We start from the raw sequence: 17,499 nt of genomic DNA, 5'->3' as shown, positions 1-17,499 counted from the left end.
ACCTGGTATACATGTGTATTATATATTTTATGTATTTGAGACTTTTACCTGTATGATCAATTCCTTTACTTTTGCATCCTAATTTGTCTCCTCAGAATCATTGCATGCCCATATCATTGCAATCCCTTTTGCAGCTTGGTACAGAAGACTCAAAAAGCCATTGGCCCACAAAGGGAGGCTGATCTAGATCTCCCAGGTCTAATGTCATCAGTGCCCTACTGACACATCTGTAAGGGAAGAAAACAACTTCCATCTGTTCTTCAGAAGCCTTGTTTCTTTGAGACTTTGGGATCGTACTGTTTTGCCTGGCTGAGTTCTATTCCAGTTATTATACCAAGAAAACTATCATACACTCTTCCCCCTTTCATTTGCTTTGGGAAAGCTCAGAGTAACCTTTTAATATACAATCTTGATGGGCTAATAGTGGCACCCACGGAGGCAGTGTGCCCAATTGTAGAAAATCAAACTCCATCCTGTTTATTAAGCTTAAAATACCTTCCTCAGGCAAGATCCAAAACAATTTCATCCTATCGCATAGTTCTGATTCATCTCTACAGTCAAGCACACATCATTTGGCAGCTTGCGCTGACAATAGAATCGATCCCCATTTGGTCAAGGTTGAAGAACAGTAAAGAAATCTGTGCCCATCTAATGAATACAGTGTCTCTTTCATTGTCCAAGCCATTCACCTCAGGCTTTGAGGTTCAAATCCTGGTCTGGAGAAGAGAAAGGTTCATATCCAAGCTTGTCATCTTTCCTTCGGTAGTATATTCGTGTCAGCACAGTGATCAGAAAACTCTCAAGGATGAGGAGGTGGCAGTTCATCACTGCAGCATGGGACAAAATATAGGTTATTCTAACTTAACAGAGGTGGTATCCCATAGCAGCCCTGGCGTATGAGTTGGACAGCAGTTTCTCTTAATTTATCCTCAAACCAGGACCTAGAGATATTAAGTTGTCAACCGTAACATGGCAAGTTGACAGTAGAGCCAGAACCAGAACTTGGCTCTCTATCTCCTGAACTTTGAGGCTAGCATTAAACATTTCTTTTGCATGTTTTATCATCATGACCGTCTGCTTCCTAACCACACCTATTCCTCTTTCAGGAGCTGAGGATTGAACCCATGGCTTCCTGGGTTGATCATCAGGGCTGGGCCTCAAGCTGCGGGATTGCAGCTGTCTGTGTGATCAGAGAGGTCATAGACTCAGAGCCTCTGCTAGATTTCTTGGAGGTCTCTTTCTCAGTACTCTAAGCAGAACACTGAATATTCTGAGAGTGGCTAGCCCTACTTCCAATCTAAGATCCTCTCTTCTCGGACCTCCCCCTCCTGCCCATCCTGGAATAGACTAGGAAGCCCCATGTGCTTACCTTGAGACCTGATTTTAGAAGAAAAGGGAGGTGAACAAGCAATCTGCCCGCCACTGGCCAAGACTGAGAAGATGGATGGCTGCAGGGCAGACAGAATAAGGAGTGCCTGCAGAACAGAAAAGAGGAGTGAGGATGGGGACTCAGCATCCCTGGCACAGGCTGACCGGCCCACTGCTGTGTTTGAAATGTGTCTTAGTGCTTGCCCTCTCTGAGTACACTTTTCTGATGCACAGCTTCTTCAGGGTAGACTTGGCTTGTCCAGGGTTCCCTCCAATAATCATGGGCAGGTTCATTAATCACAAGGCTTTTATTCTGTGGCCTGACCTCTAAGTACTTCTGTAGCCTAGATCCTTTCTGTGCCCTGTCAGTCCCTTACTCCGTGGTAGGGACCTGTCCTCTGTCTTCCTATAGACCCTCCACTTCTGCCTACCATGTGCCTGTAAGCAGCACCTGCTTAGGTCAAATGAGAATTTATGTGAAATCAATCTGTTGACTATAAAGGAGTCACTATGCCTTGGGAATAGGAGAAGGGCCCAGCAAGAAGACAGAAAGAATGGAGAGAGAAGAGAAACAATATGGGGCTAGAAGTCATTGCATTTGGTGGAAAGGTTATCTCTGGGCTTAGAGAATGGAAAGTGTAAAAAGTGAACAAATGTGCCTTTGGGAAAATCCTCAAGAAAGAGGTGATGATGCAGAGTCAGTGAGATGAGAAGAAGGGATGTGGGTTTGGGGGTAGATAGTTCTATGTTTAAATTCCAGTCCCATCCCTTATGTACCTTTGAGCAAACCCCAAAACATCTCAGTTTCTCATTTGTAAAATAGAAAAAACAATGATTCTGAAGATTATAGTGAACTTAAATGTAATTAATGTATGAAAAGCGCCTAATATGTAGTACTGGTCATATATAGTTGTAACTGTGATAATGCTGATGTTTCTGCTACTGCTGCTAAGTCGCTTCAGTCGTGTCCGACTCTGTGATACCCCATAGACGGCAGCCCACTAGGCTCCTCTGTCCCTGGGATTCTCCAGGCAAGAATACTGGAGTGGGTTGCCATTTCCTTCTCCAATGCATGAAAGTGAAAAGTGAAAGCGAAGGCACTCAGTCGTGCCCGACTCTTAGCAACCCCATGGATTGCAGCCTACCAGGCTCCTCCGTCCATGGGATTTTCCAGGCAAGAGTACTGGAGTGGGGTGCCATTGCTGATGTTTCTAGTGGTGATGAATTGCAAGATTTTTAGAATTAATGGGTAGTGAAGAAAAGAAAACAGCAAAGATAATAATTTAAGGTTTAAAAATTCATGTGTTATGTGTGTCATTGTGTTCCCCTAAAAAGATGCATTGGAGTCCTCACCCCCAGGACCTCAGAATGTGACCATCATTGTCTTGGTAACTGATTAGATGTAATTAGTTAAGACGAGGTCATACTGAAGTAGGGTGGGTCCTTATTCCAATATGACCGACGTCCTTATCAGAAAAAGAGACACAGACACACAAGGGGAGAATGCCCTGTGATAAGCCAAGGATGCCAAAGATTGCTGCAAACAATCAGAAGCCAGAAATAGTCAAGGAAGGGTTCGCCCCAACAGTGTTCAGTGGGCATGTGGCCCGCTGACAGCTTGGTTTTGGACTTCCAACCTCCAGAACTGTGAGGCATTGCATTTCTGTTTTAAGCCACCCGCTTTGTGCTATTTTGCTCCAGCAACCTTAGGAAACTTACAGCACAGAAAAGCAACAACTGGGGAAGGGCAGGGATTCTTTCCCAAATCTCACAGGAAACCTAAGGCTTAAGAAGATTCCCAGACCCACTTCTAGCCTTTATTAGTCTCAGCTTCTAACCCCTACGATTTGTGGCTCATTATTAACCATCTTTTCTCTCTCAGGGTATAGTTACCTGGAACAGAACAAATTTGGCTCCTATGTTCTGCTCGCCCAGGTGCAGCCTGGCTTGACGAAAAATGATGCCTATGGTCCACAGAGCCGACAGGGTGGACACACCGAGGAAAGTGTTGATCCATAGAGCTGTGCTCCCCTCAGAAATCTGGTGGCAGGCCAGAAAGCAGTCAGTGAGGAAGCAAGCCCCTTTCTCCTTTTTTTTCCCTTCTCCCAATGGTGGGGGAAATAAAAAAGCTTCTTCTTTCCCCGTTAGAGTCCCTGAGCCTCTGCTTTTCCACAGTCGCCCTGTACTTGGGGCTATCCCAACCCTGGGGCCCTGAATCAGGGGATATTGGTTCCAGTTATTCCTTCTAGAGCTCAAAGGAATTAAACTCATCTTGGCCTCTGCTGCCCCTTACTCTGGACTTACGTCTGATGGGTCAAAGATGCCATCAGGGATGAGAAACAGGCCCACCAGGGTCAATGATATCTTGAAGAAGGCGTACTGGATGGGGCCCAACAGCAGCAGCTGAAGTCTCTTCCTGAAGTGGGAAGAGGATTAGGAACATAGACCTACAAATCACCCACCCCAACCAGAACTTCCAGCTCTCTCATTGGGTTCCTGGCAAGGCTTGGCCACCATCATAGACACCAACATAGTCAAGTGGGTGGGGACTTAGGAAGAGCATTGGGAACCATCTTTATTGCCTCCCACTCACTCTCAGACCAGAATGATGCCTTTTGAGCAAGAACTATCTGAGGATTGACCCCAACCTCATTAACTGAAACGGATGGAAGGGGAAAGTAAATAGCCCAAAGTGCAGTTTGTTCTCTGTGATAAAGTTTGTAGGGGACAGTGAGCGCAAGTGATGGGAACTCTGGAGTTCTCCTTCCTCTGTTCCTCCTACCCCTGTTTGGGTGCCCAGTGTGTGGGTCCTGGCTGTGGGATGCCCACCCTTTCATCACTGGCTTTGTTCCATACAAGCCAAATTCCATGAGGCTTGAAGCAGGACTGAGAGAGCCAGAAGAGGCTCTTGAGAGAGTGCAGAAGAGGCCAGTCTGCTCTCCAGGCAGCCTCTCCCTCCCACTTCACCTGGTGATCTTGATTCGGGGGCAGCAGGGGCAGCAGCAGCAGCAGGGGCCTGTATGGATCATCACCGGGGTGTCCTTCAGTGTCCTCAACACCGCCTCCTTCCCACCAAAGCCTTCCACCATGGCCTGCATCAGCAGGTAAAAGCACATCGCGTAAAACCTGGAGTTGGGGAGAGGCGGGAGGTGGGCCTAAGAGCACACAGAAGGGAGGTGGCAGCAGCTGGCGGGATACCACCTGCTGCCAAAGAAAAACAGACTGCAAAAGGACAGGGAGAAGGGGGCTTCCTGAAGGGGTCATGTAGGGTCTAGGCATTTTGAGAACTGAGAGAGGACAGGTGGAAGAGGGCAGGCTGTGAGAACAAAATGGTGCCTAAGATGCACTAGAAGTTCAAGAGATAAGTTGGAAAGGGCCTGATTTGTGATCAGTTTGTTTGCATGGACTTATGGAAGGGACAGGGGATTAAAAAAAAAAAAAAAAAAAGACATAAACTCTGGATTCCCAGGGTTGAGAGGAGCAGAAGGGGGACCTCAGAGGGATATCAAGTTCAGCTGGGGGCAGGGCAGGACACTCACGCAGTTATGGCCATTTCCACGAGTGTCAGGGCACGAGGAATCCAGAGACCAAAGCAGGAGAATGCAGACACTATCTGCTTGGAGAAGAACCAGGAGCTGGTTAGGGTAAGGAAGGAGACTGCATGCTCACCTTTTGTGGCAAGGGGCTCAAGGAAGCAAAAGCTAAACATTTGAGGCACCATTACTTAAAAGTGACTAACTGGGGACTTTCCTCGTGGTCCAGTGGCTAAGACTCTGAGCTCCCAGTGCAAGTGGCCTGGGTTCATTCCCTGGTCAGGGAACTAGATCCCACTAACACTTGGCACAGCCAAATAAATATTAAAAAAAAAAAAAGTGACCAGTTGGAAAAAGAGCTAGTTAAATCAACTAATTAAAACAAAATATTTTTTTAAATTCAGCTGTCAGTTTATTCCTTGTCTAGTGTTAGAGACAGAAAGTCACCTTGAGTCAGAGGCTCTTTTGAAGACTTATCTCTCAACATATGTCACTGGAGTAGGAATAGGCCAATTCATCTTTAAGGGTACGTAGATCAAGATCCAACCCTTCCTTTTCAACATCCCATGTTATTAGAGCACCTCTGATGTCTTGAGATGGCCCAGGCAGGTGTCGTCTGGCAGAAAAGGACCTCAAGGGCTTTGTTCTTCACCCGAAACAGACACAGAGCTCACCACACGGAAAGAGAAACCCCATCATGTGGCCTGCGAGCGTGCCAAAGAGCTATCAAATGGCTGTAAGAGTGAGTTAGAAGGACTTACAATGTAAGGGTAGAGTGAACATGACCCCATGGGAAAAAATTACTCTCCTCCTACCCTCTGAGGAACCACTGCTGGTCTGTGCAGGAAACAAGCTTATTTTAACAGCAACACAGTAGCAGGGGAGTAGTGAGTGGGATAGCTGGTGGGCTCAGACAGTTCTTCAGCTGTTCTTAGAGCTGTTTCTGTGGCTCTAAGATTTCAAACACTCCATCTCACTGCCTGTGACCTTCTAAGCATGGGATCCTGACTGCAGATAGCAGACTAAAACCCCCACCCCAAAGTAGTAGAGGAAGGCAACTTGAATTATTGAGTTGAAAGGAATCTTCCTCTTCAGCCCCTCCCCAAAGGCAGCTGCAGGACCCTCACCGTGGGTGAAGAGCTGCACCAGATCAGGGTCTTCCTCTTGATAGGGCAGCGGGTGTTCTTGTGCAGGTAGACAGCAGCCTCCAGGAAGATGGCTATTGAGCCCAGGACAAACAAGGTCATGATGACCATGAGGGAAATATCCATAGGGCCCAATGCTAGAGTGGAAAGAGAGGAGAGGCTCCAGTGAGCTGAAGACCAGGGCTGAGGAGCAGAAGATGTGGGCTTCCTCACATGCATCTAATTGCTTTACCACATCTAGAATTACCAGGTCTAGGCTTCCTATCATGCCGAAGTTGGGCTTTTTCTTAGACCTAGAATTTCCAACATGTGACTAAGAAATAGTCATTCTTCTGCATGCATGGGAGACTAGACCAGATCAATCTAAGTATGGTAAGGCTTACTTGAATCAGGATATAGACACCTAACAAGTTTGTACATAATGAACAAAAATTCTAAGTTCGGAGGTCAACAGGGCCTATTTACTTTTCTCAGTGTCAGGGGTTATGCTAGCAGACAGGGACCAGTTAACATTATAATTAAAGCAAAATATATACTTATGATATACATCAGAATATATACTGATATACTTCAGTCACTCAGTTGTGTCCAACTCTTTGTGACCCCATGGACTGCAGCATGCCAGGCTTCCCTGTCCATCACCAACTCTCGAAGCTTGCTCAGACTCATGTCCATTGAGTTGGTGATGCCATCCAATCATTTCATCCTCTGTCATCCCCTTCTCCTCCTGCCTTCAATCTTTCCCAGCATCAGGGTCTTTTCAAATGAGTCAGCTCTTCGCATCAGGTAGCCAAAGTATTGGAGTTTCAATTTCGGCACCAGTCCTTCCAATGGAGAAGGCAATGGCAAACCAGTATTCTTGCCTTGAGAACCCCATGAACAGTATGAACTTGATATACTTCAGTTCAGTTCAGTCGCTCAGTCGTGTCGGACTCTTTGCGACCCCATGAATCGCAGCACGCCAGGCCTCCCTGTCCATCACCATCTCCCGGAGTTCACTCAAACTCAACGTCCATTGAGTCTGTGATGCCATCCAGCCATCTCATCCTCTGTCATCCCCTTCTCCTCCTGCCCCCAATCCCTCCCAGCATCAGAGTCTTTTCCAATGAGTCAACTCTTCCCATGAGGTGGCCAAAGTACTGGAGTTTCAGCTTTAGCATCATTCCTTCCAAAGAACACCCAGGGCTGATCTCCTTTAGAATGGACTGGTTGGATCTCCTTGCAGTCCAAGGGACTCTCAAGAATCTTCTCCAACACCACAGTTCAAAAGCATCAATTCTTCAGTGCTCAGCTTTCTTCACAGTCCAACTCTCACATCCATACATGACCACAGGAAAAACCATAGCCTTGACTAGACGGACCTTTTTTGGCAAAGTAATGTCTCTGCTTTTGAACATGCTATCTAGGTTGGTCATAACTTTCCTTCCAAGGAGTAAGCGTCTTTTAATTTCATGGCTGAAGTCACCATCTGCAGTGATTTTGGAGCCTAGAGATGTTTAAATTTGATTTCAAAAATTTTGTCACTTTACTAGGACACACAACAGGACTTTAACAAAAGAAGTGGACCCAAGCAAAGACTCCAAGGATATTTGACCTATGCTGGCCCCAAGTACACTTATTCTCACATTAAATGTAATCCAGTAGCTGTCTTTAGTATTTATTGAAATCATTTGAGGAGTTGTTAAAAAGTAGCTGTCCAGACCCCCACTCCCTATACCCCCTGCCACATAGATGTTGTTCCCATACACCTGGGATGTAATCTACATTTTAAACAAGCTCATCTGATAATAGAAGATAACAAACATTTTAACAACACCAATGAAGCTCCTCTGGCCTCACCCTTGCTAACAGGAAAACACTAATATAGTCACAATATTTGTTTCTGAGCATGTTAGTTGCATTAGTGCAACAATGTTTTAAACAGAGTTAGTTCCATGTCCTCAGTGACTAAGCCTGGACCCTCATTTATCTAAGTCTCTTCCCTCCTTGGCCAGACCCTTTGCTTTTAGTCTCCCAACTGGCTACATGACAGAAGAAGGGGAAGACTGGCAGAGTCCAGCCACTGTCCTGTTGCATTGGGAGTAAAGGAAATCAACCCTGAATACTTATTGGAAGGATTGATGCTGAAGCTCAAATACTTTGGTCACCTGATGCAATCAGCTGACTCATTGGAAGAGACCCTGAAGCTGGGAAAGATTGAAGGCAGAAGAAAAGGGTGACAGAGGGCGAAATGGCTGGATGGTATCACTGATGCAGTGGACATGAACTTGGACAAACTCCAGGAGATGGTGAGGGACAGGGAGGCCTGGCATGCTGCAGTCCATGGGGTCGCAAAGAGTCTGACATGACTGGGTGACTGAACAATGAAGATATTGGCTGGTCTGCCCTATGTTTTGGTGACTGAGGGCAGCTCAGAGCTGCTGACACCAAAACAAGGAAGAAGGAGACCACATCCCAGTGAAGACTTGAGTTGTCATCTGGGTCAGTCATACTTGGTGACATCACAAAGAGCAACCAGGACAAAGGTGAATTTCTCAAAAACTACTTTGATGCTTTTGAACTGTGGTGTTGGAGAAGACTCTTGAGAGTCCCTTGGACTGCAAGGAGATCCAACCAGTCCATCCTAAAGGAAATCAGCCCTGAATATTCATTGGAAAGACTGATGCTGAAGCTGAAACTCCAATACTTTGGCTACCTGATGCAAAGAACTGACTCATTTGAAAAGACTCTGATGCTGCAAAAGGTTTAAGATGGGAGGAGAAAGGGACGACAGAGGATGGGATGGTTGGATGGCATCACTAACTCGACGGACATGAGTTTGAGTAAGCTCCAGGAGCTGGTGATGGACAGGGAAGCCTGGTGTGCTGCAGTTCATGGGGTTGCAGTCCATGGAGTTGGACACGACTGAGCAACTGAACTGAACTGAACTTTGATCCTGGTTGTTCTTATTTCAGGGTACATGTTTTTCTTTTTGTTTGCTTTCTCCAAGAGGCGCTTTATCTCTGACCACAGTTAGGTCTGTGATTAATCCAGAGGACCTGCTGCAGGGAAGGCAGTCCTTGGACAATCTCCCAGCCTACACTTCTGAAGTCAGTGGTAAGCTTTTCCTTTCTGTTACAGGCCTCAAAAGATAGGACTGTGTTGTTCTTCCCTCCTCCCCATTCCTGTCTCCACCTGCTTCCACTTAATTAGGATGCAGCCCACTGTGTGACCAAATTACTGGCTTAGTGTTGCTATTTAGTTCTGTTGCCTCATTCTCAATTACCTCTACAGATATTGCTCTAGTAGGCCCGGCAGGTTTTAAACATTAACAAAATAAAACAAGCAAAAATCCACCTGGCTGCAATCCTTAATTAAAAACAGACTTTACCTCCCTTCCTTGAAATTTTAAAGATATAAACATAACAGAGGATCTTTTTTCTGACACAATTTTATCCTTATACAATAAAAATGTGGGTTTAAAACAGTTGCTATTGTTTTATCATGATATACACATAAAGCCTTCTATGTCTCAAAATAATTCCAGATAGATTAAAAAGATAAATCTTTAATAAACAACAAGGATCTACTGTATAGCCAATGGAACTCTGTTCAATATTATGTGCCAGCCTGGATGGGAGCGGGTCGGGGCTTCAGGGAGAATGGATTCATGTGTATGTATGGCTGAGTCCCCTCTCTGTTCACTTGAAATTATCACAACATTGTTAATCGGCTATACCTCAATACAAAAAAAAAAGTGTTTTAAAAAAAGATTTAAAAAAGCGGTATTTATTTAAAAATAAAACAGGGAAAATTGAGAGAAGGGAAAAAGAAGAGAGAATTGTATTTTCATCAAAACTTGAGGGAAGACCTTCCTAAGCTTAGGTGTAATCCAAGAAATCACAAAGAGAAGGATGGTCAAATTTGATACAAAGAGTTTAAACTTCTGAATGTTAAAAAAAAAAAGTATAAGCAGTAAAGTGGTGATTTCACAGATGCACACTTGGGTAAAAATCCATCAAATTATATACATAAAATCATTGCCCTTTACTGAATGTAACTTATAACTGAAACAAACAAACCTTAAAATGAACAAAGCAGAAAGCAAAATTACCACAGGAAATTCCCTGGCTCTCTGGTGGTTAGGCGGAGAAGGCAATGGCAACCCACTTCAGTACTCTTGCCTGGAAAATCCCATGGATGGAGGAGCCTGGTAGGCTGCAGTCCATGGGATCGCTAAGAGTCAAACACGACTGAGCAACTTCATTTTCACTTTTCACTTTCCTGCATTGGAGAAGGAAATGGCAGCCCACTCCAGTGTTCTGGCCTGGAGAATCCCAGGGAAGGGGGAGCCTGGTGGGCTGCCGTCTCTGGGGTCGCACAGAGTCGGACACAACTGAAGCGACTTAGCAGCAGCAGCAGCAGCTGGTGGTTAGGACCTGGTATGTTCACTCCTGGCAGCCAGGGTGTGATCCCTGGGTGGGGAACTGAGATCCCAAAAGCCACATGGTGTGACCAGAAAGAAATAAAAATAAATAGTATAGTAAAACTATAGCTATGTAAAGGATTTGGCTGAAGAGAAGGATAGAAAAGAGTTGAAGGAAAGAGTGGGGCCCTAATATCTTTATCATACAAAATGGAAAGTGAAGAAGTACTATCCGCAGTTGGCAAAATAAGAAATAAACTATAGGTATAGTATATACAGCTATAAAGATAACCAACTAAAAATAATGATGAAACCATGTGGAATGAGTAGAAGCTTGGTACTAAGTGAATTAAATCTTTATGTATTATAGAGGCAGCCACAGATAATATACAAAACTGATACCACATGAAATAATGGTAATTTGAAAGTAACTATTAAAAAATCATCAGCTAAAAAAGTAGGATGAAGATTAAAAATGAGAATAAATAGGGCAGGGGAGTGTTAATTTTCATTAGTAGCCTTTTTGTACTATTTAAAATTTTACACCATGTTCATGTGGGTTAAGATAAAAACATTAAAAACGATTGCCTAGGAATAAATGAGCAATGCCATCTTTGGGTGATGAGACTGTGGGTGGTCTTTGTCTTCTTTCTTTTCCAATTATTCTATAACAAATATACATTTTACAACAAATAAGTTTTTTTAAAGATATACTTTGCCAAATATGAAGTAATATGAAAAAATTCATACGATGTCATGCTTATAAAAACAGTATATAAAATTGTAGTATAGTATGATTTCCACTACTGTTAAATAAAAGCACAGAAAACAGCTTATACTATGATACTTGCAGTGCTGGTCTTGAGTGGTGGGACCATACGCGACTTTCTTCTTCATACTTTTCTCTATTTTCATATTGACTTTACTGAATTATTTTTTACAATGGAAATGTTTAGTTAAAAAAAAAAAACAGACAAAATATAAAGTCCAGATAGGCAGAAAGCAAAATTAATTCAGTGGATTTCTAAAAACCAATGTCCTTTGTTGGGAAGGGGAATACCGCTGGAGATCCTTCCTTGAGGGACTCCCCCAGCCCCTGCTTGACTCTCGTCCTCATCAGCTCACTGAGAGCTGAGAGTGGAAACAGCCCCTCCAGAAGCCATCATGTCAAAGCCTTTCTCAATCTTCACTGTCCTTGACTATTCCCTCCTCCTTGAAAATCTCTCCCATCCCGCTTGACTCCAGTAACCACAGTTCTGGCTCCTCTCCTGGAGACCCTGGGTCTCCGATACTGATCCCTCATCCTCTCCTACACCCTGTGTTCCAGACTCAACCATTGCATCTCACCTCTTCTGTTTATTGAGGTTTAGGATTTCCCTACCACCCCTCAACCGCCTAACCACCACCTGAGCCATTCCTACCTCCAGGACTTTAGAGTGCTTGGCTGCTGCCTGTTCAGTTTTTCTCCCTAAGCTCCCCGTGTCTGGCTTATTCTCCTCACTGAGCTCTCTGCTCAAATGCCCCTCCTCAGTCAGCAACCCTTGAATGTCCAGTGTGGTGTTATCTCTCCCTCCCAAGTTGCCCTCACAGTGAGGTTATTTACATATTTATTGCTTGTCCCCATAGAGTGATGGTAGTGTGAACTCCACAAAGGCAGGGACTTTGTCAGGCTTGTTTTCTGTTCTATCTCCAAGTGCATGAAACAGTAACTGTGACTATTTGTTCAATGAAAGAAATGACCACATGAGGATTCTTACTGTCATCTCCATTTACATGCTTTTCCAGGAAACTAGGCTTAGAGTTGAGCACCTCATCCATGATCACACAGCCTGAAAGTGACAGAGCTGGGATTTAAACCCAAGGGTTCCTGATCCTAACTAAGCCCATTCTCTTCACCATTACACATGCTGACTCGGGGTGTGTTCACATAACTATGGGAAGAAATGTGGAATAATATTAACCATCAAAAGTTGCTTAAGTTGATGAAGGTGGAGGTGAGGCATATTCCAGCTATTCAGTATGGAAGTGCTTTTGCAGTTTCTTGTATCTGCTGCCTTTTGTGCTCTGTTCTTTCTCATGCTTGCAGTGTCTACAGGCTCTCACATTCACTTCCACGGGGCAGAAGCTAGGAGAGAGAACTTCCTTAGCATCCACAGCCAACACTACTGCTGCTGCTGCTAAGTCACTTCATTCGTGTCCGACTCTGTGTGACCCCATAGACGGCAGCCCACCAGGCTCCCCCGTCCCTGGGATTCTCCAGGCAAGAACACTGGAGTGGGTTGCCATTTCCTTCTCCAATGCAGGAAAGAGAAAAGTGAAAGTGAAGTTGCTCAGTCGTGTCCGACTCTTAGTGACCCCATGGACTGCAGCCTACCAGGCTCCTCCATCCATGGGATTTTCCAGGCAAGAGTACTGGAGTGGGGGTGGTGGGGGGGGGGGGGAGGGGCAACACCATTACTCTACCTCAAACTCATTTATCTCTTTAGAAGATCTTCCTCTGTCTTATTTTTCTGTATCTTAACAGATACTATGAAACAAAAGTTTCTGATAGCTCAAGGATTTTTGGAAACACTTTAAACAAGGTTAAACATGTTTCTTTCCTGCAGAGTATAAGTTTTAAATCTGATTTATATTGTTAATTTCCAAAAGGAGGTTATAGACTATAGCTTTTACAGAACTGATTTTTCTACAGGCTCTGTTTTCATAGAGCACTCCTTGGGATTAGTATTCCAAGGAACACACTTTGGGAAATACTTGTCTAACTGACCTGTTGAATACAACTATACTTGAGCAACTAGCAAATTCCCATTGCATCTGTAACAATGAAGATTACTCTCTTAAATAATTAAAACAATATAAGAACATTAAAACTTTGAAAAAAAAGTTTTACCCATAATCCAAGCTAGTGCCTAACCAAAAATTATTCTCCTTTTTGCATGTATTTCCATGGAGGTGAAGAGCATAGGCTCTAAACTCAAAGTAAAATTCCATTTACTTCTTGCTCTATAATCGTGGGTAGATTTTTATCCTCCAATTAAACCTCTTAGCATGACTCAAAGGTAGTATTTACTCAATAAAAAGTAGCTTTAAAAAACATCCTGGTTAAAGTGTATACATATTGTATTACTGCAATCATACTATAAAATTTTGCATTCTGTTTTTTCCACCTAACATTTCATCATAGCCTGTCAAAAATTATTTTTATAATTATTTTACAATTATAAAGGTTTTTAAAATAAAAAGAATAATAGAGCTGCATTAATATATCCATAATCCATTTCGAAGAGTTATGATATTGCCAGTTTTGTTCAAAAGTTATTCTTAGAAAAATAAAACATTACAGGTGTACTTGAAGACCCTGTATATATCTCCGGGGTCCTTTTCCCTTGACTTCACCTCCCAGGGCTAACTGCTATTCTGAAGTTGGTGTGTATCTTTTCCTGTATGTTTTAATTTTTTTTACAACATATGTACATGCTCAACATAATTATACTGCTTTGCATTAAAAAAAATCTATATAAATGTTTTCCACTCAACATTGTTTTCATGGTTGTTATTATTTTCTTTGTGACAAACAAATGCTACTATAAGCATTCTTAGACATATCTCCTTAGCACGTATAGGAGAGTTCCTCTACTCCTCCCAGTCTAAGATCCTGCAAGCCATGTGGTATGGCCAAAAAGAAAAAAAAACCCCACAAACAGTGGGTTTAAGTCCCAGTCTGGGTTGTGTGGTTGCAGTTATTATATTATTGCTTCAATTACTCTAGTCTTATAATATATAAACTTTAATATCTGGTAGGGCACATATCCTCCTTACTCTTTTTCAAAATTGGCTTTTCTTGGCCCTTCACTCCCCCCATATAAAAGTTTGGATCAGTCCACTAATAAGAAGATCGTCTAGGGATTATAATTGCAGTCATATCACAGGCATTTCAAAAACAAATTATTGAAAGTTTCAATAGTTCTTCCAGAATAGTTCTTTCCTAAATAGCATTTAAGGAAACAAAGAGTTTATAAATGAAGAAGGAAAAGGTTTCACGTGTCCAATGGGCACCTCTTCCTGACTCTATTTCTGTGAGTGTCGTCACCTCTGTTCATATTCTTGGAGTCATCATTAGAGTTTCTTTTTCTTTCACTTACCTTGTCTAAATATTTACCAGATTGCCTGCTCTTTCTTTGGATTGCCTGTATTTTCCAATCTGTCCTTCCTTTCCCTGACACTGCTCTGGCACAGGCTCTTGCCCTTCCTGTTAGGCTGGGGCACTGACCTCCAATTTATACCCCTGCTTCTTAAGGCCCTTACTCCCCAAAGTCTATCTTGATTACTAATTAATTGTCCTGAAATACTATCCAGCTCCTCCCAATCTCAGAGCCCTCATCTACTGCCTGCAGGATAAAGTACAACTCCTCTGCCTGACACTCAGCAGGCCCCACCTGACCTGCCCAGCCCTCTCAACTGTCCCCTGCTTCCTCACCAGTAACCTTGAATCTCCCCAGGGCCTGGAGAACCTGCCTACTCATTCTTTCTCCACTCCAGCTCCCTACTTTCCAACTGTTACTCACTCCAACAGTTCAATGGGGGAACAAGGTAGCTCCCCAGACTACCAGACCCAGAATAGTCTACCTACTTTGAATATCCTCGGTGCTTCTATTTGCACATTTTGCAGCAAAGCAATGTGCGATCCATTTTCACTGTGTAAGACAGGGTTTCTCAATCTCAGCACTATTGACCCCTTGCCCCAGCTAACTCCTTGGTTGTGGGGACTTTCCTTTGTTTCCAGGGCAAACTCCCTGACCTCTACCCCACTAGATGCCAGTAGCACCCTCTACTTGTGGTGACTGGAATCGCCTCCAGACATTGCCAAAAGTACCCTGTGAGACCAAGTTGCCTCTGGTTGACAACACTGGTGTGTGAGAAGACTTGTGTCACCATCTGCAATCTCTGAACAAGAAATCCCTGGAGTTGGATGTAGCATCTGCCTACGTTCATGAACCACAGAGCAGCTACAAGGCACCCCTGGACCTCCTCTGGCAGTTGGTATTCACTCCAGTTCAGAGCATCTGAAACAGAGACATGCCCATATCTGTCTCCTAGTACACACTGACCACACCCTACTGTTTAGGAAGAGTCTCCTCCTTGAGGTAAGAACATCAGGAAGGAAAAAACATTAAGGATAGAGACACAGATTCCTACTCATCAACGTCTAAGAGGTGGCTGATCATGCAGTAAGAAAACAAAATACAGTGCGGATGGGAGCCACATTTGCTATCAAGATGCTAGGGTCATTTGATTGTCATGTTTTAGGTGTCCAGGGAATAAACAGAGTCCCAGCCTATGCCTTTCACTTTCAAAACCAATTCGGTAATAGGAGCTAGTTGGCCAACACTGTCAGAATACTTTTACAGGTTCACCTAAGTTTTAAGAATATTATTCATAATAACCACTCTCAAGAGTGGTATAGACTCCTTTTAAGAAGGATGTTGTGCAGGCCTCAAAGGGATTCTGTGGGCTTTGGGCATCCATGTGAGTCCCTGGGTGGCCCTGGGGTCTGAAGAATGCTCCAGGTCAGTGTCCCCTGTATGAATTGGGGAGTCCCAACATGCAGGTTTTTCTCCAGGCCACATAGCCAGGCCCCTCTTTTGACTTTTTGGCTCCTCCAGAGTTTTACTTTCCCCAGCTTTTACAAATTTTAAAAAATTTTTGACTGTACTACCCAGCATGTAGGATCTTACTTCCTTAACCAGGGATCAAATCTGCACCCCCTGAATAACCTCTGTACCACTAGGGAAGTTCCCTAAAAGGTTTTTACCAAGATTGACGCTGGGTCAGCCATCCTCCCAGGTACTCAGTCTATGCTGGCCAGCTCAGGACCACCTTCCCTCAGCTCCTCTCAGCTGTTTTGACTTCCTCCTTGGGATGCTCATTTTTCCTTCTTTCAGTTCCTCTGGGGAGGGTCCCTGACTTACCTCTCAAAAGCTGGGCTGCAGTGGGAGGGTAAGAGAAGCAGGCAGAGGGAACACTGTAATTGGTTTTCAGTATCTCCAGAAGATCTGCCGTGTACCTGGAGAGACACCAGCCTGTGTTCAGAATATGGGGACTGGGGGTGGGTGGGTGGGTAGCAGAAGGGACTCCAGCAACTTGACACTCCCTCAAACACTCCTAGGTTCACAGAGCATCTCCATTTCCCCTCAAGGCCCAGGTGACAGTCTGCAGGTCTGGCTGCAGTGCTCAAAAAGCCCACAGTCCATTCCCTCCACTTCACAGGGGCAGCAGCCCAGGGGTTGGCTAGGGAGAAAAAGCAGGGTCCCAGAGAAAGAATGGACACTTAGCACCAGGAGTGGGTCCCCAGCTGGTCAGAGCTCTATGCATGTCCCTCATGCCCCCTCCACCTCTGGGATTTTCCTCTACCTGGTTGGGGGCCAAAGCTAAGGTTCTGAGAGGTCATACACTTACCCTTCCCCAGTGTCTCTGAGGACCTTCCAGAATGACCAGACCATTGTCAGTCCTGTCTCATTCTTGGGCTCAGAGGGAGGTAGGGACAGGCCAGAGAGGGCCCCCTGCTGCTTAGCAACTGGCTCCCGGCTTGGGGCCTGCCTCCCTCACTCACCTGGGATCAAGCCTTATCTGAGTCCTGCCTGGCTCCATCGTCTTCTTGCTCTATCCGGCTTTCCTTCCCGGCAGGCACTGGGGGCCAAAGAGAGACAGGCAAGTCGGGACCCTGAGGGGAGGCGGCTTCAGCTGACTGCGGCTTCCAAGACTGGCTGTGAGTTGGCAGAATGGCTGGGTCTTCCCCTCTGGCTCTCTCCCTCCTCAGGCCTCCTGTGCCCACAGGTTCCTTTCTCAGAGTTCACCTCAGAGGAATTTGAACCCCTCAGCTGGCTGAGTTCCCTGGTTCCTGACTCCTCCTTGCCCGTAGGTGTGGTGCCTCCTTCTTCCCTCCCATGAATGCCTCTCTGGCCACCCCTTGACCCCAGTCCACCTTCACTCTCCATCCCTCCTGAGGAGACTCCCAGGGCCCTCTAGAGACAAAATCCTTGATCCGCCC

General features: G+C 44.7%; 1 protein-coding gene across 5 annotated transcripts; it reads right to left on the bottom strand.

Annotated features, from left to right (window-relative positions):
* Nucleotides 1-690: 690 nt before the first annotated feature.
* SLC51A (solute carrier family 51 member A) lies at nucleotides 691-17,193 on the bottom strand. Of its 5 annotated transcripts, none has more exons than XM_055568548.1 (9): nucleotides 17,062-17,193; nucleotides 16,421-16,515; nucleotides 6,029-6,183; nucleotides 4,908-4,981; nucleotides 4,336-4,494; nucleotides 3,673-3,784; nucleotides 3,262-3,408; nucleotides 1,370-1,475; nucleotides 691-827 (listed from the first exon to the last, which is right to left on the bottom strand). In XM_055568548.1, the coding sequence occupies exons 1-9, from the start codon at nucleotides 17,097-17,099 to the stop codon at nucleotides 691-693; spliced, it is 1,023 nt and encodes a 340-aa protein (XP_055424523.1). In that variant the 5' UTR covers nucleotides 17,100-17,193. The 5 variants fall into 5 exon arrangements, with proteins under 5 accessions (XP_055424523.1, XP_055424522.1, XP_055424525.1 ...); XM_055568547.1 differs by lacking the exon at nucleotides 17,062-17,193 and adding an exon at nucleotides 16,908-17,014; XM_055568550.1 differs by lacking the exons at nucleotides 16,421-16,515; nucleotides 17,062-17,193 and adding an exon at nucleotides 10,108-10,434.
* Between the last annotated feature and the right edge of the window lie 306 nt (nucleotides 17,194-17,499).

The sequence above is a fragment of the Bubalus kerabau genome, chromosome 2 (assembly GCF_029407905.1).
Source record: "Bubalus kerabau isolate K-KA32 ecotype Philippines breed swamp buffalo chromosome 2, PCC_UOA_SB_1v2, whole genome shotgun sequence".
NCBI classification, from domain to species: domain Eukaryota; kingdom Metazoa; phylum Chordata; class Mammalia; order Artiodactyla; family Bovidae; genus Bubalus; species Bubalus kerabau.
This window is presented reverse-complemented; position numbering and strand designations above follow the sequence as displayed.